Source organism: Corvus hawaiiensis, chromosome 1, assembly GCF_020740725.1.
Source record: "Corvus hawaiiensis isolate bCorHaw1 chromosome 1, bCorHaw1.pri.cur, whole genome shotgun sequence".
In the NCBI taxonomy this organism is placed as follows: Eukaryota; Metazoa; Chordata; class Aves; order Passeriformes; family Corvidae; genus Corvus; species Corvus hawaiiensis.
The window spans coordinates 97,223,852-97,249,351 of record NC_063213.1 but is presented as its reverse complement, the minus strand read 5'-3'; the positions used below and the strand labels follow the sequence as shown (position 1 = coordinate 97,249,351).

General features: G+C 51.9%; 1 protein-coding gene across 4 annotated transcripts in view; it reads left to right on the top strand.

Annotated features, from left to right (window-relative positions):
* The window catches only part of SKAP1 (src kinase associated phosphoprotein 1), a 130,342-nt gene that overhangs the window by 104,143 nt on the left and 699 nt on the right, over positions 1 to 25,500 (top strand). For 3 of the 4 annotated variants that reach the window (XR_007206804.1, XR_007206801.1, XM_048318982.1), the window contains exons 10-12: positions 3,210 to 3,266; positions 5,810 to 5,922; positions 24,892 to 24,993. Coding sequence is in view for 1 of the 4 variants with exons in the window: in XM_048318982.1 (XP_048174939.1) it covers positions 3,210 to 3,266; positions 5,810 to 5,922; positions 24,892 to 24,990 (269 nt within the window). In the remaining 3 variants the exon portion in view is untranslated. Of the gene's footprint in view, positions 1 to 3,209; positions 3,267 to 5,809; positions 5,923 to 24,891; positions 25,001 to 25,500 lie in introns of all 4 variants that reach the window. The other variant, XR_007206803.1, reaches the window with a different exon arrangement.

The window sequence follows — 25,500 nt, the reverse complement described above, 5'->3', positions numbered from 1 at the left end:
ATTTAATTCCATGAAATCCCCTGGATCCATTGGATTTAATGCCAAGAAAACCCCCGGATCCATCAGATCTAATTCCAAGAAATCCCCTGGATCCATCCGACTTAATTCCAAGAAAACCCCTGGATCCATTCGACTTAATTCCATGAAAACCCCTGGATCCATTGGATTTAATTCCAGGAAACCCCCTGGATCCATCAGATTTAATGCCAAGAAAACCCCCGGATCCATCAGATCTAATTCCAAGAAATCCCCTGGATCCATCCGACTTAATTCCAAGAAAACCCCTGGATCCATCCGATTTAATTCCATGAAAACCCCCGGATCCATTCGACTTAATTCCAAGGAAACCCCTGGATCCATTCGACTTAATTCCAGGAAACCCCCTGGATCCATCAGATTTAATTCCATGAAAACCCCCGGATCCATCGGATTTAATTCCAGGAGAGCCCCTGGCTGGCCGGGAGGGGCTCATCCCGCCACCATTCCTGGATTTCCCAGCCCAAAATTCCCCGGGAATGTGCCTGGGAGCAGCGAGGGGAGGATGAGGAGTGGGCAGGGACGGCCGGGGGGGCGGGAAGGGATTTTCCATGGATGGGAAATGGGATTTCCATGGATGAGAAGGGGTTTTCCATGGATAGGAATGGATTTTCCATGGATGGGAAATGGGATTTCCATGGATAGAAATGCATTTTCCATGGATGGGAAGGGATTGTCCATTGATGGAAATGGGATTTCCATGGATGGGAAGGGGTTTTCCATGGAGAGAAATGGGTTTTCCATGGATGGGAAGGGATTTTCCATGGATGGGAAGGGATTTTCCATGGATAGGAATGGGTTTTCTATGGATAGAAATGGATTTTCCATGGATGGGAAGGGGTTTTCCATGGATAGAAATGGGTTTTCCATGGATGGGAAGGGGTTTTCCATGGATAGAAATGGGTTTTCCATGGATAGGAAGGGATTTTCCATGGATGGGAAGGGATTGTCCATGGATAGGAATGGATTTTCCATGGATAGAAATGGGTTTTCCATGGATGGGAAATGGGATTTCCATGGATAGGAAGGGATTTTCCATGGATGGGAAGGGATTTTCCATGGATAGGAATGGATTTTCCATGGATAGAAATGGGTTTTCCATGGATAGAAATGGGTTTTCTATGGATAGAAATGGATTTTCCATGGATGGGAAGGGATTTTCCATGGATAGGAATGGGTTTTCCATGGATGGGAAATGGGATTTCCATGGATGGGAAAGGATTTTCCATGGATATAAATGGATTTTCCATGGATGGAAATGGGTTTTTCTATGGATAGAAATGGATTTTCCATGGATGGGAAGGGATTTTCCATGGATAGGAATGGGTTTTCCATGGATAGAAATGGATTTTCCATGGATGGGAAATGGGATTTCCATGGATGGGAAGGGATTTTCCATGGATAGGAATGGGTTTTCCATGGATGGGAAATGGGATTTCCATGGATGGGAAGGGGTTTTCCATGGATGGGAAATGGGTTTTCCATGGATAGAAATGGGTTTTCCATGGATAGAAATGGGTTTTCTATGGATGGAAATGGGTTTTCTATGGATAGAAATGGATTTTCCATGGATGGGAAGGGATTTTCCATGGATAGGAATGGGTTTTCCATGGATGGGAAATGGGATTTCCATGGATAGAAATGGATTTTCCATGGATGGGAAATGGGATTTCCATGGATGGGAAAGGATTTTCCATGGATATAAATGGATTTTCCATGGATGGAAATGGGTTTTCTATGGATAGAAATGGATTTTCCATGGATGGGAAGGGATTTTCCATGGATAGGAATGGATTTTCCATGGATAGAAATGGGTTTTCTATGGATAGAAATGGGTTTTCCATGGATGGGAAGGGATTTTCCATGGATAGGAATGGGTTTTCCATGGATGGAAATGGGTTTTCTATGGATAGAAATGGATTTTCCATGGATGGGAAGGGATTTTCCATGGATAGGAATGGGTTTTCCATGGATAGGAATGGGTTTTCCATGGATAGAAATGGATTTTCCATGGATGGGAAATGGGATTTCCATGGATGGGAAAGGATTTTCCATGGATAGAAATGGATTTTCCATGGATGGGAAATGGGATTTCCATGGATGGGAAGGGGTTTTCCATGGATGGGAAATGGGTTTTCCATGGATAGAAATGGGTTTTCCATGGATGGGAAGGGATTTTCCATGGATAGGAATGGATTTTCCATGGATGGGAAATGGGATTTCCATGGATGGGAAGGGATTTTCCATGGATAGAAATGGATTTTCCATGGATGGGAAATGGGATTTCCATGGATGGGAAGGGATTTTCCATGGATGGGAAGGGGTTTTCCATGGATAGGAATGGGTTTTCTATGGATAGAAATGGATTTTCCATGGATGGGAAATGGGATTTCCATGGATGGGAAGGGATTTTCCATGGATGGGAAGGGATTTTCCATGGATAGGAATGGGTTTTCTATGGATAGAAATGGATTTTCCATGGATGGGAAGGGATTTTCCATGGATGGGAAGGGATTTTCCATGGATAGAAATGGGTTTTCTATGGATAGGAATGGATTTTCCATGGATAGGAAGGGATTTTCCATGGATGGGAAATGGGTTTTCCGTGGATGGGAAGGGATTTTCCATGGATGGCAATGGGTTTTCCATGGATAGAAATGGGTTTTCTATGGATAGAAATGGATTTTCCATGGATGGGAAGGGGTTTTCCATGGATGAGGTTGGCATTCTCCCTCCAGGGACCCTTCCCAGCCCCATTCCCATCCCAGCCGTTTTTCCAAGCCTTCCCAGCCCCTCTGGAATCCGCCTCTTTCCCGGGATCATTTCTTCCATCCCTTCCTCCTCCTCTTCCCCAATCCTCCTTCTCCCGAATTCCTCCTGCCACCCCCATCCTTCCTCCCATTCCCAGCCTGGAATTCCTCCCATTCCCCCTCTGGAATCTCCTTTTCCCCATCCCTCTCTTGCCACGGGAGCACCTGGAATTGACGGATTCGTTCTTCCCGCTGCCCGCAGCAATTCCCGTTTTCCATGAAAACCTTCTCCCACTTTTCCTCCCTCCGCAAAATCCATGTGGGAATTCGGCATTCCTGGCATTCTCCCGGAGCCCTGGGCCTGCCGGAGCCGTGACATTCCCGGTTTTTCCCTGATTTTTCCACCTTTTTTTCCTTGCCCAGATGAGGAGCTGGAGCCGCCATTCCCGGAGGACGAGGAGGATTTTGGCGGCGAGAAGGGTAAGATCCCAATCCAAAGGATTCCAGCACATGGATAAGGGGAATTTTTGGGAATTTTGGCCACTTTGGAGCATCCTGGGCTGTGGAGAACGAGGGAATTCCCAGGATCCGAGGGGTGAGGCTCTTCCCAGTGCTGGAATTCCAGCTGGGAAAAGCAGCCGTGGGATAAGGAGGCGTCTCCCAGAATTCCTGGGATTAGGGAGGTGCTTGGGATTTTTCAATGGGATTTGGATCCCGAAGAGGCCGGCGCAGGAATTTTGGGATGGATCCGACCCCCATGGATCCCACTGGAGATTCCCGGGATGCCTCCAAGGCCCTCCCGTCCCTCTGGGAAGCAGGAAAGCAGCCGTGGGATGAGGAGAATTCCTGGGAAAGGAGGGAAAACTGGGAAAAATGAGGAGCTCGAATCCCTTGGCCAGCGAGTCCGTGTCGGAATCCCACAGAATTCCAAAGATTTGTTTTCCATGATTTCCTTTCAATCCCTTGGCCCTGATGGTGTCCCATGGAATTCCAGCCTCGATATTCCCACATTCCTGGTGGATTTGGAGCCTTTCCCATCCCCCTTTCCCAGCTCGCTGCCGATCCCAGACGGGATTTGTCCTTTTCTTCTTAATCCCGGAATTTTCCAGCACTTCCCAAAGCCGCCCTGGCCTCATTCCCAATTTTTTCCTTCTCCTCTTCCCATCCCAGTTTTTTCCTCACCTTTAATCCTTTCCAAAGGATCCATCCCAGCTTTTTTTTTTCCCCCCTTTCCCAACTTTTCTCCGGAAGTCCCTGAGTCATTCCGGAGGCTCCCGGCTGTGCCATTCCCGAGCTCCGGAATGTCCTCGCTGATATTTCGGGAATCCAATCCAGCTGCTCCCTCCCCGCTCCGTGCCCTGGAATCCCATTATCCACAATTCCTCCGGCTCCTGCTCCAGATTTCCTGGTGATTCTTCCCGGATCCGAGCGGCCCAAGCCCCCGGAAGAGCCCCCGCGATCCCAAAAATCCCGGGTTTTTCTGGATTGGATTATCCAGAGGGGTCTCCTCATGGAACTGGGAACATCAGGAGCTGCTCCCCATTGGGATTTGGGCTGGAATTCCAGGAATCCCAGGATTTTGGGGGTGTTTCGGGATGGATTTTTGGGCTAAGTCACTCTTCCAGTCCTGGAGCTCCATAAAATCCCTGGATCCATCCCAGGCTGGGAGTTTTCCCACCCCACCCCTTCCCTGAACTCCGGGGCAGTTTTTGGGTTGGGAATTCCATTCCTTTGGGATGAGAATTCCATTCCTTTGGGACAGGAAATTCCATTCCTTTGGGGTGGGAATTCCATTCCTTTGGGGTGGGAACTCCATTCCTTTGGGATGGGAATTCCATTCCTTTGGGGTGGGAATTCCATTCCTTAGGGACAGGAAATTCCATTCCTTAGGGACGGGAATTCCATTCCTTAGGGATGGGAATTCCATTCCTTAGGGGTGGGAATTCCATTCCTTTGGGATGAGAATTCCATTCCTTAGGGACGGGAATTCCATTCCTTTGGGGTGGGAATTCCATTCCTTTGGGGTGGGAACTCCATTCCTTAGGGGTGGGAATTCCATTCCTTTGGGATGAGAATTCCATTCCTTAGGGACGGGAATTCCATTCCTTAGGGATGGGAAATTCCATTCCTTAGGGGTGGGAATTCCATTCCTTTGGGATGAGAATTCCATTCCTTAGGGACGGGAATTCCATTCCTTTGGGATGAGAATTCCATTCCTTTGGGGTGGGAACTCCATTCCTTTGGGGTGGGAATTCCATTCCTTTGGGATGGGAACTCCATTCCTTAGGGGTGAGAATTCCATTCCTTTGGGGTGGGAAATTCCATTCCTTTGGGGTGGGGAATTCCATTCCTTAGGGACGGGAATTCCATTCCTTTGGGATGAGAAATTCCATTTCTTTGGATGGGAATTCCATTCCTTTGGGGTGGGAACTCCATTCCTTAGGGGTGGGAATTCCATTCCTTTGGGGTGGGAATTCCATTCCTTTGGGGTGGGAACTCCATTCCTTAGGGACGGGAATTCCATTCCTTTGGGATGGGAAATTCCATTTCTTTGGGGTGGGAAATTCCATTCCTTTGGGGTGGGGAATTCCATTCCTTAGGGACGGGAATTCCATTCCTTTGGGATGAGAAATTCCATTTCTTTGGATGGGAATTCCATTCCTTTGGGGTGGGGAATTCCATTCCTTTGGATGGGAAATTCCATCTGGAGACCGCAAAGCTGGGAATGTTTCTCTCCGGAAGCGCTGCTGCAACGTTTCCCAGAGATCCCGAATTTATCCCAGCGCAATTCCCGCATCCCCCCCATCCCAAACCCTGCAGGAATTCCTCTCTCCCCGAAAAATTCGGGAAAACCGAATTACCGGATCCCATTCCCAAACTCCCAGCTCCGTGGCGAGCGCAGCCTCCAGGCCGGGAAATCCCAAAGTTTGGCTTTTCCCGGGAATTCGCGACGTTGGACATTCCCGTTGGACGTTCCCGACAAATCCCTGGCCGCCCTGAGCCCTTGCTTTGCCTTTTCCCAGGAAATTCCCGCTGGGATTGCTCCAGCTTTTACCAGGGGCTCTGGGACTGCCATGGGGAGCACCCGGACGAGCTCTCCTTCCGCCGCGGCGACCTCGTCCGCGTGCTCAGCAAGGTAGGAGCTTTTACTGGGTTTACTGGGTTATACTGGGTTATGCTGGGTTTAATGGGTTTTACTGGGTTTTAATGGGTTTTAATGCGTTATACTGGTTCTAATGGGTTTAATGGGTTTTAGTGGGGTTTACTGGGTTTTACTGGGTTTTAATGGTTTTAATGGGTTTTAATGGGTTTAATGGGTTTTAATAGGTTTAATGGGGTTTAAGGCGTTATACTGGTTTTAATGGATTTTACTGGGTTTTGCTGGGTTTTACTGGGTTTTAATGGGTTTTAATGGGTTTTACTGGTTTTTATGGGTTTTACTGGGTTTTAATGGGTTTTAATGGGTTTTAATGGTTTTAGTGGGTTTTACTGGGTTTTACTGGGTTTTAATGGTTTTAATGGGTTTTAATGGGTTTTAATGGTTTTAATGGTTTTAATGGGTTTTAGTGGGTTTTACTGGGTTTTACTGGGTTTTAATGGTTTTAATGGGTTTTAATGGGTTTTAATGGGTTTTACTGGTTTTTATGGGTTTTACTGGGTTTTAATGGGTTTTAATGGGTTTTACTGGTTTTTAGTGGGTTTTGCTGGTTTTAATGGGTTTTAATGGGTTTTACTGGGTTTTAATGGGTTTTAATGGGTTTTAATGGTTTTAATGGGTTTTAGTGGGTTTTAGTGGTTTTTAGTGGGTTTTGCTGGTTTTAATGGGTTTTAATGGGTTTTACTGGGTTTTACTGGTTTTAATGGGTTTTAATGGGTTTTAATGGGTTTTACTGGTTTTAATGGATTTTAATGCGTTATACTGGTTTTAATGGGTTTTACTGGGTTTTAATGGGTTTGGTTTTACTGGGTTTTAATGGTTTTAATGGTTTTTAATGGGTTTTACTGGGTTCTACTGGGTTTTACTGGTTTTAATGGGTTTTAATGCATTATACTGGTTTTAATGGGTTTTACTGGGTTTTAATGGTTTTACTGGGTTTAATGGTTTTGATGGATTTTACTGGGTTTTGCTGGTTTTACTGGGTTTTGCTGGTTTAATGGGTTTTAATGCGTTATACTGGTTTTAATGGGTTTTACTGGGTTTTAATGGGTTTGACTGGTTTTAATGGGTTTTAATGGGTTTTACTGGTTTTAATGGGTTTTGATGGTTTTTACTGGGTTTTACTGGTTTTACTGGGTTTTAATGGTTTTTATGGGTTTTACTGGGTTTTGCTGGTTTTACTGGGTTTTACTGGTTTTACTGGTTTTAATGGGCTTTAATGCGTTATAGTGGTTTTAATGGGTTTTGATGGTTTTTACTGGGTTTTACTGGTTTTACTGGGTTTTACTGGTTTTACTGGGTTTTAATGGTTTTAATGGTTTTACTGGGTTTTAATGGTTTTGATGGATTTTACTGGGTTTTGCTGGTTTTACTGGGTTTTAGTGGGTTTTAATGGGTTTTAATGGTTTTGATGGATTTTACTGGTTTTTACTGGTTTTAATGGGTTTAATGAGTTTTAGTGGGTTTAATGGTTTTTAATGGGTTTTAACGGTTTTAATGGGTTTGACTGGGTTTTAATGGTTTTACTGGTTTTAATGGTTTTAACTGGGTTTTAATGGGTTTAATGGTTCTACTGGGTTTTACTGGTTTTAATGAGTTTAATGGGTTTTAATGGTTTATACTGGTTTTAATGGGTTTAATGGGTTTTAATGGTTTTTACTGGGTTTTAATGGCTTTTAATGGGTTTTAATGGGTTTTGCTGGGTTTTGTGGTTTTTACTGGGTTTTACTGGTTTTTAAAGGTTTTTAAAGGTTTTTAAAGGTTTTTAATGGTCTTTACTGGGTTTTACTGGGTTTTAGTGGTTTTTAATGGTCTTTACTGAGTTTTACTGGTTTTTATGGTTTTTAATGGGTTTTACTGGTTTTTACTGGGTTTTACTGGGTTTTGCTGGGTTTTGTTGGTTTTACTGGTTTTTACTGGTTTTACTGGTTTTTACTGGGTTTTGCTGGGTTCTGCTGGGTTTTGTTGGTTTTACTGGTTTTTACTGGTTTTTAATGGTCTTTACTGGTTTTTACTGGTTTTTAATGGTTTTTACTGGGTTTTGTTGGTTTTACTGGTTTTTACTGGTTTTTAATGGTCTACTGGTTTTTACTGGGTTTTAATGGTTTTTACTGGGTTTTACTGGTCTTTACTGGTTTTTGCTGGTTTTTAATGGTCTTTTCTGGTTTTTACTGGTTTATACTGCTTTTTACTGGTTTTTACTGGTTTTACATTCACCCTCAGCCAGCCCTCAGCCAGGAAAGGTGGATGAGGCTGGAATTCCAGAGGGAAAACCACCTCCCAGCCCTGTCCGGAGCGGGTTTTCCATGGGAAAACCGGGATGATGGGATTCTGGCGTCCGTGTCGGGCTCCTCCACATCCCGGAATTTTCCAGGATGGAAAACTCGGAGCTCCGGGGCCTCTTTGGGGCCTCTCCCGCTTCTCCCTCCCGCTCTGGAAAGCTGCGAATTCCCCATTTTTGGGGCTCCTTTCAGGAATTCCAGGCCGCATTCCCTGACTGGGCCGGGTTTTTCCAGGGGATGATTCCAGGACCATCCTGGAGTTGCTCCCATCCCCCTCGGGGTCACATCCCGGAATCCCGGTGGGAATTCCGCCGCTTCCAGCGGCTCCAGCTGCGGCTGCCGTGGGGAATTCCTCACTCGGAACCGATGGATCCTGCGGCTTTTCCCCCCGTAAATTCGGGATGCGGCGAGAGGAGGCGGCTCCGGGAGGAGGGAAAAGGAGGGAGAGGCAGCGATGGGAAAAGGAGGAGGAGGAGGAGGAGGAGGAGGAGGAGGAGGAGGGAAAGGTTGGGAATGTTCACTCAGCTGCGCCTTAATTTCCTTTTCAATCTTGTCCCAATTAATTTCGCGGAATTAATCTCGCGGCGGCCGCTGGGTTTGAGCACGGAATAGCGGCTCCTATAAAATCCCATCTGGCGCCTTCCCGGCGCTCCTGCCGTTCCCGGGAAAGGCGGACACGGGGTGGAGGGAATGGGGTCGGGAGAAATCGTGGAATTGTCGGCGCTGGAAAACGCTGCCGAGCTCGGCGGGATCCCAACCTTGGCAACCGACCCCCCCCCCGGGTGTTCCTTGGGCATTTCCAGGGAATTCGGGCTCTGTTTTATCCCAGGAATTCTGCTCCCAAGGGGTTTTGCCCCATCGGATCACGGAGGTTGCTCCCCAGTGCCACCAGTGCCGCGGGGTTAATGGGGACACTGGTGGCAGCTCCAGGGGTGACAGCGGCTCATCCCCAAAACCCAGCGGGATAAAACACCGGGAATTCATTCGGGAAGAGGGAAGAGTAATTCCCATCCCTAATTCCCATCCCTAATTCCCATCCCTGGAAGTGTCCATGGCCGGGTTGGACGGGGCTTGGAGCGAGCTGGGATAACGGGAAGTGTCCCTGCCCGTGGCAGGAAGTGGGGAATGGGATGGCATTTGAACTCCTTCCCACCCCACCCATCCCGGAATTCGGGAATCCCAACAAAACCCCGGGCCCCGCTCCCTTTTTCCCGGCTGAGCGATTCCTCCGCCGGGATAACGATGGGAACGCGGCGCCCGTAAATCCGGGATCCGTTCGTTCCCTCCATCGCTTCCCATGAAAGCCGCGGCACGGAAGGGCCGGCAGAGAATTCCCGCATCCCAAGCCCGAGCCAAAGGCGCTGGTGACATCTAGTGGCATTTTCCATGGATTTTGGGGCCGGGAAGAAGCCCTGACCCCTCCCCACCCCCCATCCTCCCCTTCCCCGGAGGCGGCGTGTGATGAGTTGGGTCGGGGCTCAGCTGCGCCCGCATCCCAGGGATGATCCCGCTGGGAATGTCGAGCCTTGGGATGGGCGGCGGGGTCAGCTGGAAGGCAGCGGTCAGCCCCTGGTCACCCCCCGGTCAGCCCCCGGTCACCCCCCGGTCAGCCCCCGGTCACCCCCGGTCAGCCCCGGTCACTCTCAGTCACCCCCAGTCACCCCCTGGTCACTCTCGGTCACCCCTTGGTCACCCCCTGGTAACCCCTGGTCACTCCCAGTCACCCCTTGGTCACCCCTGGTCACCCCTTGGTCACCCCTGGTCACCCCTGGTGACCCCTTGATCACCCTCTGGTCACCCCTGGTCATCCTCGGTCACCCCCTGGTCACCCTCTGGTCACCCTCTGGTCATCCTCGGTCACCCTTTGGTCACCCCCCGGTCCCCCCCAGTCACCCCTTGGTCACCCTTTGGTCACCTCTTGGTCACCCCTTGGTCACCCCTGGTCACCCTTGGTCACCCCTTGGTCACCTCTTGGTCACCCCTGGTCACCTTTGGTCACTCCCGGTCACCCCTTGGTCACTCCCGGTCACCCCCCGGTCACCCCAAGGGCAGAACCGCTCCTGGCAGCTCATTCCAGCCGGGAATGTTATAAATTATGGGATGGGGACAGGACAGGGATGGGGACGAGGCTGATCCCAAATCGTGCCCAGTTCCCAGGGATTCACCTGCGCATCCCTGATCCCAAATTCCACCCAATTCCCAGGGATTCACCTGCACATCCCTGATCCCAAATCCCAAATTTCCCTCATCTACAGGGACTCATCGACACATCCCTGATCCCGAATCCCAAATTCCGCCCAATTCCCAGGGATTCACCTGCGCATCCCTGATCCCAAATCCCAAATTTCCCTCATCTACAGGGACTCATCAACACATCCCTGATCCCGAATCCCAAATTCACCCCCTTGTCCCTGCTGCTGCATCCCAAATTTTGGTGCTGCATCCCAAATTTTGGTGCTGCATCCCAAATTCCCCCCTCGTCCCCCATTCCCAGCTCCGGCCGTTGCCCCGGCCCTGGCTGATCCCGATCCCTGCAGACCCTGGGAGCCCCAAATCCATCCCTGGAATCCCGGGAAGCCGCTGATCCATCCCTCCCCCTCCCCCTCCTCATTCCATGAGCTCCTCCCGGGGAATTTGGGGTGTCGGGAATAACTCCGGGAATCCGTTTTTTTTTTTCCTGGAATGCGCCATAAAAAGGCCGATGAATTCCCGGGAAAAGCTGGAATTCCTTTTTCGCTTCCCAGAGTTGCCGGGATGAGCTCCAGCCGTGATTCCTTATCCCATAAATCCCGGGAAGGCCGCGGCGCTGAATTCCCGAGGATTTATGGGATATTCCCAGGTTTCCTTTGGAATTCATTACTGAGGGTGACAATTCCAAAGGCTCCGGGATAACCGGGAGCTGCTCCGGGCTCGGGATTTTGGGATGAGCGCCTTTGGAATTTCCTGGGATGGGCCTTGGGTGGAAAAACGAATGAATTGAAGAAATGAAATGAATGAATCGATGGGAGAAAATCATTAATTAAGAAATAAATAGGGAAAGAAGTCAATTATGAATTGATAAATGAAGAGATGGGTTAATGATAAATTAATAAAAATCAGGGAGGGAAATTCATGATAAATTAATAAACAGGGAGAGTCATGCCAATGAATGAATTAATTAATAAATTTATTATAAATTAGCGAATAAGGTAAATTAATATTAATAAATAAACAGGTAAATTAATCAATTATAAATTAATTAATAAGCCGGTAAACAAACAGGTGAATTAGTGTTAATTAATAAATAAACAGGTAAATAAATAGATTATTAATTAATAAATAAACAGGTACATGGAAAGGTAAATTAATTATTATTCATTAATAAATAAACAGGTAAATATATATATTATAGATTAATAAATAAACAGGTAAATAGAGGTTAAATAATTCATTATAAATGAATGAATAAACAGGTAAACAGACAAGGAAATTAACGTTCATTAATTAATAAATAGTAGGCAAATAAAATACATTCAGGGGGATAAAATTTGGGGTAAATAAATGAATACGGAGGTTAAAAAAGGAATAAAAATGGAGGTAAATTAATAAATGTGGAAAGAAATTAATAAAACCGGAAATCAATTGATAAAACTGGAAATAAATTTGAAAATCTGGAAATAAATTTGAAAAACTGGAAATAAGTTAAAACTGGAAATAAATTAATAAAACTGGAAATAAATTAATAAAGCTGGAAATAAATTAAAACTGGGAATAAATTAAAACTGGGAATAAATTAACAAAGATGGAAATAAATTAACAAAGCTGGAAATAAATTAACAAAGCTGGAAATAAATTGATACAGCTGGAAATAAATTGATAAATAAATCTCCAGGTGGAGAAATCAAGAAATCAACAGCTGAGGGTTCCGCGATTAAATAAAGACATCAATTAATCAATCGATCAATTAATTAATTAATTAATCAATCGCTTCCCCCCCCCCCAGAGGCCAATTCCTGCCCATTCCCGGTTTTTTTTTGTGCAGGGAAGTGGGAATTTCTCTTATTCCGGGATAACGGGAGCTGCGTCCTCATTCCCGGCTGGGATTTTTTCCGGGGGGTTTTCTGGAAAACCGGGAATGTTTTCTCTGGGATCGATGACGATGAGGAGGAGAAATGACGGCTGGAGGGGTGGATGAGGCTTCTGGGTCTCTTCCAGGGCCGGATATTCCATGGGTTTCTTGTGTGCTGTTAATGGCATTAATTATTCTCTACCTGTTGTATGGAACGGCAATTATTATTCCTTTATTGTTGTTATTCCTTTAATTTGATCTTTTTCTCTCTTCATCTTTTCATTTTGCTGTTTCTCTTTGGATTTTGATTTTTATATTTTATATTTTTTTTGTTGTTGTTGGTTGTGGTTTTATATTTTACGTTTTGGTTTTTCTTTCTGGGTTTTCATTTTTTTTCTTTTTTTTTTTATGTTTTATATTTTAACTTTTCTGTTTTAACTTTTCTATTTTCCATTTCCATTTTCCCATTATTTCCATTTTCCCATTATTTCCATTTTTCCATTTCCTTTTCCCATTTTCCCATTTTTCCATTATTCCCATTTTTCCATTATTCCCATTTTCCCATTTCCATTTTTCCATCATCTCCATTTTCCATCATCTCCATTTTTCCATTATTCCCATTTTTCCATTTTCTTTTCCCATTTTCCCATTTTTCCATTATTCCCATTTTTCCATTATTTCCGTTTTCCCATTTCCATTTTTCCATTATTCCCATTTTCCCATCTCCATTTTTCCATCATCTCCATTTTTCCCCTCATCTCCATTTTCCATCATCTCCTTTTTTCCATCATCTCCATTTTCCCATTTTTCCATTTCCATTTTTCCATCATCTCCATTTTCCCATCATTTCCATTTTTCCATTTTCCATTTGATTTTCCCCCCTATTTCCTCCTTTCCACTTCCCTTTTTTTCCTCCCCGTTTTCCATTTCCCGCTTCACTTTTTCCATTTCATAGCCCTTATCCAACATTCCCTCCCGGTTCCCTCCACCCCTGCAGGCAGATTTGGGAATTCTTTTCATGGAAAACAACGGGAAAAACAGGGAAAGGAAGGGGGAAAAACCCAAAAAACGCAATCCCGCTTATCCAAAACATCCCAGGAAAGGTTTCAATCCCAGAAATCCCTCCCGGGCTGAGCCTGCGGAGCTCGCGGCTCCTTTTTCCCGGTGCTGATCCCAAATCCCGGCGGGAATCTTTGTTGATGAGCTAATTAGGAAGCGCCGGGAACACAATTCCAGCGGTGCCGGGCTCCGTGTCCCCATTAATCCATGGAATCGGGAATAAAACCCGCAATTCCCTCCCCGCCCTTCCCGCAGATCCCAACAAATCCCGAGTTTCAAAGCATCCCCCAAAAACAACCGAGCAGCGGGAATTCCGGGATGGGGGCGGCTCGGGGGAGGCTGGATTGGGGGAAAATGGGAATTCTCGAGATGGCGCATCCCGCTCATCCCGCGGCTCCGTCTTCCCGTCCTTTTTTCCCGGTTTTGTTTTGTTTTTTTCCATCTCTTTCCCAAACTGCTCCATCCGGAAATGAAGGAAGATCCCGATTTTGTGGCGGGGGAAGGGAAGGGGAAAAGGGGAATTTGGAATCCCTAAATAAGACCTGAATTCCCGATTCATCCCGGGATTTGTCCCCAGGCCACAAGTGCGGGGTTTAATTAAAACCCCGGGAATTGCATCCCGAGGAGTCCCGGGATGAGGGAATTTGTGGATCAGGGGCAGCGCCGGGATGAGGGAAGGGGCGCCTGGAGCAGCGCTGACCCCAAGGATGAGCTTCCCTCCCTCTTCCCCATGGATTTGGGATTCTGGGATGCGGGAGGGGCCGGTGGGTGATTGGGATTAGGAAAGGGGCTGGGAATGGGATCCTTGGGATTGAGGTCACTGGGAGCAGCTCCCCCCTCTTTCCTTGGACAGGGAATCCCAAGGATCCCATTCCCAGCTGCTCCCAGTGACCCCAGTTCCAGGGAAAAGGGGGAGCTGCTTCCAGTGACCCAAATCCCAAGGAAAAGGGGGAGGTGCTCCCAGTGACCCCAGTTCCAGGGAAAAGCGGGGAGCTGCTTCCAGTGACCCAAATCCCAAGGAAAAGGGGGAGCTGCTCCCAGTAACCCCCAGTCCCAGAACAGAGAGCGGAACCCGCTCCCAGTAACTCCAGTTCTGGGAGCAGGGATGGGAACCCAATCCCAGTGACCCCCAGTTCGGGAGCAGAATAGGGAATCCATCCCAGTTCCCCCCAGTCCCAGTTCTCCCAGTGCCCCCATCCCAGTCCCAGTTCTCCCAGTTCCCCCCAGTCCCAGTTCTCCCAGTGCCCCCATCCCAGTCCAGGCCCCTCTCCCAGCCCCGCACCCCTCTCCCCACATCCCCCAGAGCCATCCCGAGGGAAAAACCCCAAACCTCCCAATGCCGGGGGTTTGGGATCTCCGGACAATCGGGATCTGGAATCCCGCCGGGGAACTCCGGGAGCGGCGCTTTGGGGCTGGGATTGGGATTCGGCCGAAAATCCGGGAAGAAAACGGGGCCGGCTCCGCCAATTCCCGAGCAAGTTGTGGTGGTGCCGTGTCCCCTTTCCCAATCCCCATCCCTGGCTTGTCCCCGCACCCCTTTCCCTCCCCAAAATCCAGGGAATCGCAGGCAACGATCGCCGCCGCCTTTGGAGGGGGAAGCGATTTTGGATGGATCCATCCCGGAGCGGGCACTGGCTGCTCCCAAATCCGCGCCCCGCTCCCTTTTCCCGGGATTTGGGATTCAGGGATGGAGGGATGGATGGAATTTTCAGAGCCGAACTCCGCTCCTCTCCATCAGGCGGCACTTTAAAATAATTGGCCGCAGCTCAAATTTCGGGCACGGAGTGTGTAATAAAGCGAATAAAAATCGCTCCCGGTATTTTATTTTATTTGTATTTTATTTTATTTTATTTTATTTTTTGTATTTTATTTTATTTTATTTGTATTTTATTTCATTTTATTCTTTGTATTTTATTTTATTTTATTTTATTTGTATTTTATTCTATTCTATTCTATCCTTTTCTATTCTATTTTATTTCATTCTGTTTCATTCTATTTTATTCTATTTCATTCTATTTCATTCTATTTTATTTTATTCCCCCCCTTTTTCTTCCCCGCTGGGATAGGTGGGAAAGGCTTTCTTTTTTTCAAGTCTCCCATTAAAGTTACACCTCGAGCTCGGCAAGTTTTGCCCGTGAAAAATGGGCGCTTTTTTTTTTTTTTGTTTCTTTTGGTTTTGTTTTGTTTTTCTCCCTGCCCCCCCACCCCCCCTCCCCGCTGCCTCCCAGCTCTGCGCGGCGTTATTAAAATGCTAATTCCGGAAGAAAAAGGAGTTAAATATCTGCCGATGGTGCAGCCTAATTGCAGCCCATAATGAGCTCTCGAAATGTGAGTGCCCCCGACACACGGAGAGCATAAACAGCCGCCAACACCTCATTAGCGCTCGCGTTCATTTATTCTGCCGACCTGGCGATGACCCCGCCGAGGGTCGGGAGGAGCAGGTGGATCCGCCGGAGCGGCCCCCGGGGATGCGCCGAGCGGAGCCGGCAGCGGCTGCCATGGCAACGCGGGGGATGCGCCAGCGCCCGCGCCTCTCCCGCGGGTCCCCGCGCAGCGCTGGAGCCCCCCGAGTTCATCCCCTGCACCCCCAGATCGTCCTGGACCCGCGAACCCTCTGGATCGTGCACATTCCCCCCGAATTCCTGCATCCCTGAACCCCCAAATCTCCCGGATCCCGCTCAGCCCCGCTCAGCCCCGCGCAGCCCCCGCGCAGCGCTGGAGCCCCCCGAGTTCACCCCCTGCACCCCCCGATCGTCCTGGACCCCCCGATCCTCCTGCACCCCGCGCATCCCCCCAATCCCTGCATCCCTGAGCCTCCGCATCCCGCGCATCCTCCCGGGTCCCCGCGGGTCCCCGCGCAGCGCTGGAGCCCCCCGAGTTCATCCCCTGGACCCCCCCGATCCTCCTGCACCCCGCGCATCCCCCCAATTCCTGCATCCCTGAGCCTCCAAATCCCCCGGATCCCGCTCAGCCCCGCTCAGCCCCCGCGCAGCCCCCGCGCAGCGCTGGAGCCCCCCGAGTTCATCCCCTGCACCCCCGGATCGTCCTGGACCCGCGAACCCTCTGGATCCTGCACATTCCCCCCCAATTCCTGCATCCCTGAACCCCCAAATCTCCCGGATCCCGCTCATCCTCCTTGATCCCCGCTCATCCCTGAACCCCCAAACATTCCCGGATCCTGAGCATCCCCCCCGTCCCTGCGTCCCTGAACCCCCAAATCCCCCGGATCCCGCTCATCCTCCCTGCTCCCCCGCTCATCCCTGAGCCCCGGATCCTCCTGGCCCCCAAATCTCCCGGATCCCGCTCATCCTCCCTGCTCCCCGCTCGCCCCTGGACCCCCGAGCTCCCCTGGTACCCCTGGATCATCCTGGAGCTGGTGAAGCCCCTGTACCCCAAACATTCCCGAATCCCGGTTGTCCCCCACCACAATTCCCGCATCCCTGAACCTCCAAATCCTCTGGATCCCGCCCATCCCCCTGCACCCCCTGCACCCCCGGACCCGGCGCATCCCTGGCCCAGCAGGTCTTGGGGCCAGAATCGATCCCAGAATCACGTTTGGGTTGGAAGGGACCCTAAATCCCATCCGAACCCACGGGCAGGGACAATTCCCCAATCCCAGGCTGCTCCCGGCCCCGTCCAGCCCGGCCTTGGGCACTGCCAGGGATCCAGGGGCAGCCCCAGCTTCTCTGGGAATTCCATCCCAGCCCCTCCCCAGCCTCCCAGGGATGGATTTATTCCTCGTGTCCGGTCTGAATATCCCCTTTTCCCACCCCAAAACCATTCCCTGTGTCCTGGCACTTCAGGTCCTGCTCAGAATTCCCTCCTCTTCCTTCCAACCCCTCGTTAAGCCACAGGGAGGGATCGGCCTGGGGGGAAACTGAGGCAGGGATACACCTGAGCTGGAGCATCCCGGCTCCAGGAGCTGTGCCGGGCTTTTTGGGGTTTTTTTTGGGGGGGTTTGGGGTTTTTTGGGGGGTTTTCCTCCCTCTCTCCTGAACCTCCACACCCGTTCTGTTTGGAGCAGGATGGAAGAGAGGAAGGAGATGGAGAAAAGTGATTTCTGGGAATAATTTTTCCTCCATCCCTTCCCGTTTGCCGCCAGCACAACTTCCCGCAGGTTTTTACCACCTCCTGGTAAAAAAAAAAAAAAACCAAAAAACCAAAAATAAACTCTTTATTTTATTTTTTTTTTTTGCCTCCTCTCCCCCCCCTCAAATCCAAGGCGCTCAGGACCCCAAAGCAAAATTCCCTCTTCCTTCCAATCCCTCTTTGAGCCACAGGGAGGGATCAGCCTGGGGGAAACTGAGGCAGGGATCAGGGAGCTGGAGCGTCCCGGTTCCTCGGGATCCCGACGCGGGAATTTTGGGTTTTTTTCCCCCCTCTCCTCTGAGCCTCCACACCCATTTTGTTCGGAGCAGGATGGAAGGGAGGAAGGAGATGGAGAAGGGCGATTTCTGGGAATAATTCCTCCCAAAACCAATTCCCACTCCCTCCCGGTTTTGTTTTTTTTTCCCCAGCCCCACCACCGCAACTTCCCGCAGATTTTTCCCCACTCCCCATCAAAAAAAAAAACCCCAAAAAACCTCTTTATTTTAAATTTTAATTTCCCCCCTCCTCTCCCCCGCCCCCCCCCCCCCCCTCCAAATCCAAGCACCTCAAACCCCCAAATCCTCGGGAACCCCTCCCCAAACCCACGGCCGTGGCCTCCCCCTGCCCTCTCCGCGCCCCCCGTTCCTCCGTGCACTCCAGATGAACCGGAGCGAGCGCGGCCGCGGCCCTCGGAGGTGATTTAGGGGAATATTAAAGGCGCTGCGGAGCTCCTGGCGCGGGCAGAGCGGCGCAGATGGGCTCGGCAGATTAAACATTTCCGTCACATCGGCTCCAGCCGCGCGGCGCCTCGGGCTTGGCAGCGCGCTCGGCACGGAATAAAGATGAACCCGGCTCTTCCCAGGCCTCGGCGGGGCTTTGGTGGCCCCCAGCGCTGGTGGCTGGCCCCGTGCGCGTCACCCCGAGTGTCCCCCGAGTGGGCTTCGGTCAGGGTTGGGGCTCTGGTTGGAGGTTTTTGTGGGAAAATGGTTCCAAATCTGGCTCTCGAGTGTACCCCGCGTGTCCCCTGTGTGCCCCTCGGCCAGATTTGGGGCTCTGGTTGGAGGTTTTTATGGGAAATAGTTCCAAATCTGGCTCTCGAGTGTCCCCCGCGTGTCCCCTGTGTGCCCCTCGGTCAGATTTGGGGCTCTGGTTGGAGGTTTTTATGGGAAGCGGTCCCAAATCTGCCCCCCGAGTGTCCCCCGTGTGCCCCTCGTTGTTCCTCGGCTCAGATTTGGGGCTCTGGTTGGAGGTTTTTTATGGGAAACGGTTCCTTGGATAAATCCTGGATCCCTCTGCTCAGGCTGGGCCCACTTGGAAAGGCTGAGGAGGAGCCGGGCACTTGTCCAGCTGTGGCCAGAGCTGTCCTTGTGGTCACTCCAGGCTGGGCGCTCCAGGCTGGGCACTCCAGGCTGGGCACACCCCCCGGGGACCATCAGCTTTGTCCTCCCCCAGGGGCCCTCGGCTTCGTCCCCGTCCCTCACCCCGAGGGCTCCGAGCCCCCCCTGTGTGCCGGGTTCTTCCCGCTGGGATGGGGTGGGGAGGGCCCAGTGGGGGTGGGACAGATCCCGGTGGGGTGGGACAGATCCCGGTGGGGTGGGACAGATGGATCCTGATGGGGTGGGACAGATCCCGGTGGGGTGGGACAGATCCTGATGGGGTGGGACAGATCCCGGTGGGGTGGGACAGATGGATCCTGATGGGGTGGGACAGATGGATCCTGATGGGATGGGGACAGATCCCGGTGGGGTGGGACAGATCCCAGTGGGATGGGACAGATGGATCCTGATGGGGTGGGACGGATCCTGGTGGGATGGGACAGATGGATCCTGGTGGGATGGGACAGATCCTGGTGGGATGGGACAGATGGATCCTGGTGGGATGGGACAGATGGATCCCGGTGGGATGGGACAGATCCCGGTGGGGTGGGACAGATGGATCCTGATGGGGTGGGACAGATCCTGGTGGGATGGGACAGATCCCGGTGGGGTGGGACAGATCCCGGTGGGGTGGGACAGATGGATCCTGATGGGGTGGGACAGATCCTGGTGGGATGGGACAGATCCCGGTGGGGTGGGACAGATCCCAGTGGGATGGGACAGATGGATCCTGATGGGGTGGGACAGATCCCGGTGGGGTGGGACAGATGGATCCCGGTGGGATGGGGCAGATCCCAGTGGGATGGGACAGATCCCGGTGGGGTGGGACAGATCCCGGTGGGGTGGGACAGATGGATCCTGATGGGGTGGGACAGATCCCGGTGGGGTGGGACAGATCCTGATGGGGTGGGACAGATCCCGGTGGGGTGGGACAGATGGATCCTGATGGGATGGGGCAGATCCCGGTGGGGTGGGACAGATGGATCCCGGTGGGATGGGGCAGATCCCAGTGGGATGGGACAGATCCCGGTGGGGTGGGACAGATCCCGGTGGGGTGGGACAGATGGATCCCGGTGGGATGGGACAGATCCCAGTGGGATGGGACACGAGGAGCGTGGCCAGGTCGGACGGGGCTTGGAGCACCCTGGGATGGTGGGAGGTGTCCCTAGATGGGATTTCAGGTCCCTTCCCAACCCAAATCATTCCCGGGATTCCGTCCTGGCTGCGCTTTCGGGGGTTCCTCCAGCTGGGGCCGTTCCCGCCCCCAGCTCGGTGACACCGGGATGTCCCCCCCGATGGGGACAGGGGGAATCCATGGCCGGGTCAGGCAGGAATTCCAGTTCCCACTTGGAAAAGCAGCTGGGAGCTTTTGCTGGTCCCGTGTGCCGGAAAATCCCGGATTGGGGGGGGTTATCCCGGCCAGCGGCTCTGGGAATCTCGGGAATGGGATGTGGGAAGGGCTTTGGGAGGGTTCCTTCCCCCTGGGACAAATCCCAGCGTTCCAGGAGGGCACGGAGAGCGTCCTGGGGGAGAGGGCGGGGTTGGGGTGACCGCAAATCCGATTCCCAGCCTTGAAAAGGTGAGAGATTCCCAGTTCGGGGATTCCTGCTGATTCCTGGGAATGGGGAGGATGGGGTTGAGGTGACCCCAAATCCAACCCCCAGTTCTGGAAATGTGCCAGATTCCCAGTTTTGGGATTTCTAGGGATGGAGGGAATGGGGTTGGGGTGACCCCAAATCCAATCCCCAGCCTCGAAAAGGTGAGAGATTCCCAGTTTGGGGATTCCTGCTGATTCCTGGGAATGGGGAGATGGTGTTGGGGCCACCCCAAATCCAATCCGCAGCCTCGAAAAGGCGCCAGATTCCCAATTTCCCGACTTCTGGGAATGTGGAGGATGCTCTGCTTCCCGGCTGCTTCCCAGTTCTCCCAGGGACCCCCCCGGCGCCTCCCGCATCCCATCCCCTTCCCCTCCCGCTCCCCTCCATCCTCCCGGAGCGCTTTTCCAGCCCCGCTTTTCCACGAACCCTCTCCTAAACCCCCTCCCTCCCCTCGCAGCCGCCGCGCGCAGAGCCCTCATTAACGCCTAATTAGTCCGAGCCCACCAAAACCCCATCCTCGGCCTCCCTCCTCCTCCTCTTCCTCCTCCCCTTCCCTCTCCCGCTTCCCAAAAGCCGGCGCGGGGCTGGAATTCCAGCGGGTCGGAAAGGAGCGGAGCAGAGTTCAGCCCCCGGCGGGGCTCCGCGCTGGCTTGGATCGTTTAATAAAAATTAGCATAATTAACGAACATCTGCGCGAGCCAGCGCGGGGCAATTTGGCACCGGGAGCCGAGGGCTCGAACGCCGCCGCCGCGGCTTTAATGCGCTTTGAATTCCTGCTGGCAGCGAGCGGCGGAAATCCCGGGCCGGGCCCGGCTGCGGAGCGATCCCGGGGCGGGGCGGGGCGGGGCGGGGATGCTCCGGGAACGGGGATGCTCCGGGAACAGGGATGTCCCGGGACAGGGATGCTCCGGGAGCGGGGATGTCCCGGGACAGGGATGCTCCGGGAGCGGGGATGTCCCGGGACAGGGATGCTCCGGGAGCGGGGATGCTCCGGGAAAGGGATGCTCCGGGAACAGGGATGCTCCGGGAGCGGGGATGCTCCGGGAGCGGGGATGCTCCGGGAACAGGGATGTCCCGGGACAGGGATGCTCCGGGAGCGGGGATGCTCCGGGAACAGGGATGTCCCGGGACAGGGATGCTCCGGGAGCGGGGATGCTCCGGGACAGGGATGCTCCGGGAACGGGGATGTCCCGGGACAGGGATGCTCCGGGAACGGGGATGCTCCGGGAGCGGGGATGCTCCGGGAACGGGGATGTCCCGGGACAGGGATGCTCCGGGGACAGGGATGCTCCGGGGACAGGGATGCTCCGGGAGCAGGGATGTCCCGGGACAGGGATGCTCCGGGAGCGGGGATGTCCCGGGAGCGGGGATGTCCCGGGACAGGGATGCTCCGGGAGCGGGGATGCTCCGGGAGCGGGGATGTCCCGGGAGCAGGACGGGGATGTCCCGGGACAGGGATGCTCCAGGACAGGGATGCTCCGGGAACGGGGATGCTCCGGGAACGGGGATGCTCCAGGACGGGGATGCTCCGGGAGCGGGGATGCTCCAGGACGGGGATGCTCCGGGAGCGGGGATGTCCCGGGACGGGGATGCTCCGGGACAGGGATGCTCCGGGAGCGGGGATGCTCCAGGACGGGGATGCTCCGGGAGCGGGGATGCTCCGGGGACAGGGATGTCCCGGGACGGGGATGTCCCGGGACGGGGATGCTCCGGGAACGGGGATGCTCCGGGACGGGGATGCTCCAGGACGGGGATGTCCCGGGACGGGGATGCTCCGGGACAGGGATGCTCCGGGAACGGGGCGGGGATGCTCGGGGAGAGGCGGAGGTGCGGCGGTTTGTAGGGATTAACTGGGATTTTTAGGGATAAAATTGGGTGTTTTAGGAAAAAAAATGGGATTTTTAGGAAAAAAAAAATGGGATTTTTAGGTATTAGTTGGGAGTTTTAGGAAAAAAATCGGATTTTTTAGGTATAAATTGGGATTTTTTAGGGATAAAATTGGGATTTTTAGGGATTAATTGGGATTTTTAGGGATAAAAATGGGGGGTTTAGGAATTAATTGGGGTTTTTAGGGATTCATTGGGATTTTAGAGATAAAATTTGGGGGTTTTAGGAATTAATTGGGGTTTTTAGGAATTAAATGGGATTTTTAGGGATAAAATTGGGCGTTTTAGGAATTAATTGGGATTTTTAGGTATAAATTGGGATTTTTAGGAATAAGATTGGGGGTTTTAGGGAAAAAAATCGGACTTTTAGGAAATAAATGGGATTTTTCAGAATAAATTGGGATTTTTAGGTATTAATTGGGATTTTTAGGAATAAAATCGGATTTTTAGGAAAAAAAATGGGATTTTTAGGTATTAGTTGGGATTTTTAGGAATTAATTCGCATTTTTAGGAATCAATTGGGATTTTTCGGGAAAAAATTCGGATTTTCAGAATCAATCAGGATTTTTCAGAATCAGTCCGGATTTTCAGGAGTTAATTCGGATTTTTAGGAATCAATTCGGATTTTTCGGAATCAATCGGGATTTTTGCTCGAAATTTGGACTTTTCCCCCCTTCCCCTCCTGGCTGAGGAGGAGCTCCCGGCTCCTTGGATGATCCCGGGATTTGGGATCAGGGCCGGGATGAGCTGGAAACGGGGATCGCTCACAGATGGGGGTGGGGCGGGTGGGGGGCGGGCTTTTAGGGCTAAATTTGGATTTTTCCGTCAATTTGGATTTTCCGTTAAATTCGGGGTTTTTCCTTAAGTTTGGAATTCTTTTCCCCTTCCTGGATGTCGGGATCGCTCCATCCCCCGCTCCGGGCTCCGGGCTGGGATTTGGGGTTAAAGCCCAAAGAATCAGGGTGTGAATTAAGCATTGAGTTCCCGAGCAAAGCCCGAATCCCGAACCCCGAACCCCGAACGTGACCCAAAACCCCAAACCCCGAACCCCGAACATGACCCTACACCCTGAACGTGACCCCAAACCCCAAACGTGACCCCAAACCCCAAACCCCGAACCTGACCCCAAACCCCAAACCCCAAACGTGACCCCAAACCCCAAACCCCGAACCCCGAACCCCGAACCCCGAACCCCAAACCCCAAACTGCAAATCCCAAACCCCGAACCCCAAACTGCAAATCCCAAACCCCAAACCCCAAACCTGACCCCAAACCCCGAACCCCAAACTGCAAATCCCAAACCCCAAACCCCAAACCTGACCCCAAACCCCGAACCCCAAACTGCAAATCCCAAACCCCAAACCCCAAACCTCCAAACTCCGAACCCCAAACTGCAAATCCCAAACCCCAAACCCCGAACCCCAAAACTGACCCTACACCCCGAACCCCAAACTGCAAATGCCAAACCCCAAAGCCCGAATCCCAAACCCCGAACCTGACCCTACACCCCAAACCCCAAACCCCAAACCTCCAAACTCCGAACCCCAAACTGCAAATCCCAAACCCCAAACCCCGAATCCCAAACCTGACCCTACACCCCGAACCCCAAACCCCAAACCCCAAACCTCCAAACTCCGAACCCCAAACTGCAAATCCCAAACCCCAAACCCCGAACCCCAAACCTGACCCCGAACCCCGAACCCCAAACTGCAAATCCCAAACCCCAAAGCCCGAATCCCAAACCCCGAACCTGACCCTACACCCCAAACCCCGAACCCGAAACTGCAAATCCCAAACCCCAAACCCCAAACCTTCAAACCCCGAACCCGAAACTGCAAATCCCAAACCCCAAACCCCAAACCCCAAACCTTCAAACCCCGAACCCGAAACTGCAAATCCCAAACCCCAAACCCCGAACCTGACCCTACACCCCAAACCCCGAACCCGAAACTGCAAATCCCAAACCCCAAACCCCAAACCTTCAAACCCCGAACCCGAAACTGCAAATCCCAAACCCCAAACCCCAAACCCCAAACCTTCAAACCCCGAACCCAAAACTGCAAATCCCAAACCCCAAACCTGACCCCAAACCCCAAACCTCCAAACTCCGAACCCCGAACCCCGAACCCCAGTCCCCGAACCCTGAACCCCAAACCTTAAACCCCGAACCCCGAACCAAAAAATCCTTTCCAAACCCCCCGTCCCTCATCCCGCCCTTCTTGGGGTTCGGAGTCAGGTCCGGGGTATTCTCTGTGGGATTTGGGGTATTTTTTGTGGGATTTGGGGTATTTTCTATGGGTTCAGGGTATTTTTTATGGGTTCGGGGCATTTTTTGTGGGATTTGGGATATTTTTTATGGGTTCGAGGTATTTTTTGTGGGATTTGGAGGTTTTTTTATGGGTTTGGGGTATTTTTTATGGGTTCGAGGTATTTTTTGTGGGATTTGGGGTATTTTTTATGGGTTCGGGGTATTTTTTATGGGTTCGGGGTATTTTTGGTGGTGTTTGGGATATTTTTTTTTGTGGGTTCGGGGTATTCTTTGTGGGGTTCTGGCGGTCAGAGCCCCAAAGGAAGGGCCTGACCCCAAGCGCAGTCCCTGTGACCCCACAGGAGTACCCCGGGCACGGCTGGTGGGTCGGGGAGCTCCGGGACGAGATCGGGATCGTCCCGAGGGAATTCCTGGCGCCCGCCTTCGAGCTGGAGGAGTGACAGGTTTGGGGTCAGGTTTGGGGTGCGGGGTCGGGTTTGGGGTGCGGGTTTCAGGGTTTGGGGTGCGGGTTAAGGTTGGTAATCCCAAATTCCAACCCTTGGGATATTCGGGGATTGGGATTTAGGGTGTGCGGTTTGGGGTGTGGGGTTGGGGTTTGGGGTCAGGTTTGGGGTGCGGGATTTGGGGTGTGGGGTTGGGGTTTGGGGTTTTGTTTGGAGTTGGGGTTTGGGGTGCGGGTTGCGGGATTTGGGGTGTGGGGTTGGGGTTTGAGGTTTGGGGTGCGGGGTTTGGGGTCAGTTTTGGGTTTGGGGTTTGGGGTCAGGTTTGGCGTTTGGGGTTTGGTATTTGGGGTCAGGTTCGGGGTTTGAGGTTTTGGGTTTGGGGTCATTTTGGGGGTTGGGGTGCGGGATTTGGGGTGTGGGGTTTTGGGTTTGGGGTGTGGGGTTTTGGGTTTGGGGTTTGGGGTGTGGGGTTTGGGGTTTTGTTTGGGGTTGGGGTTTTGGGTTTGG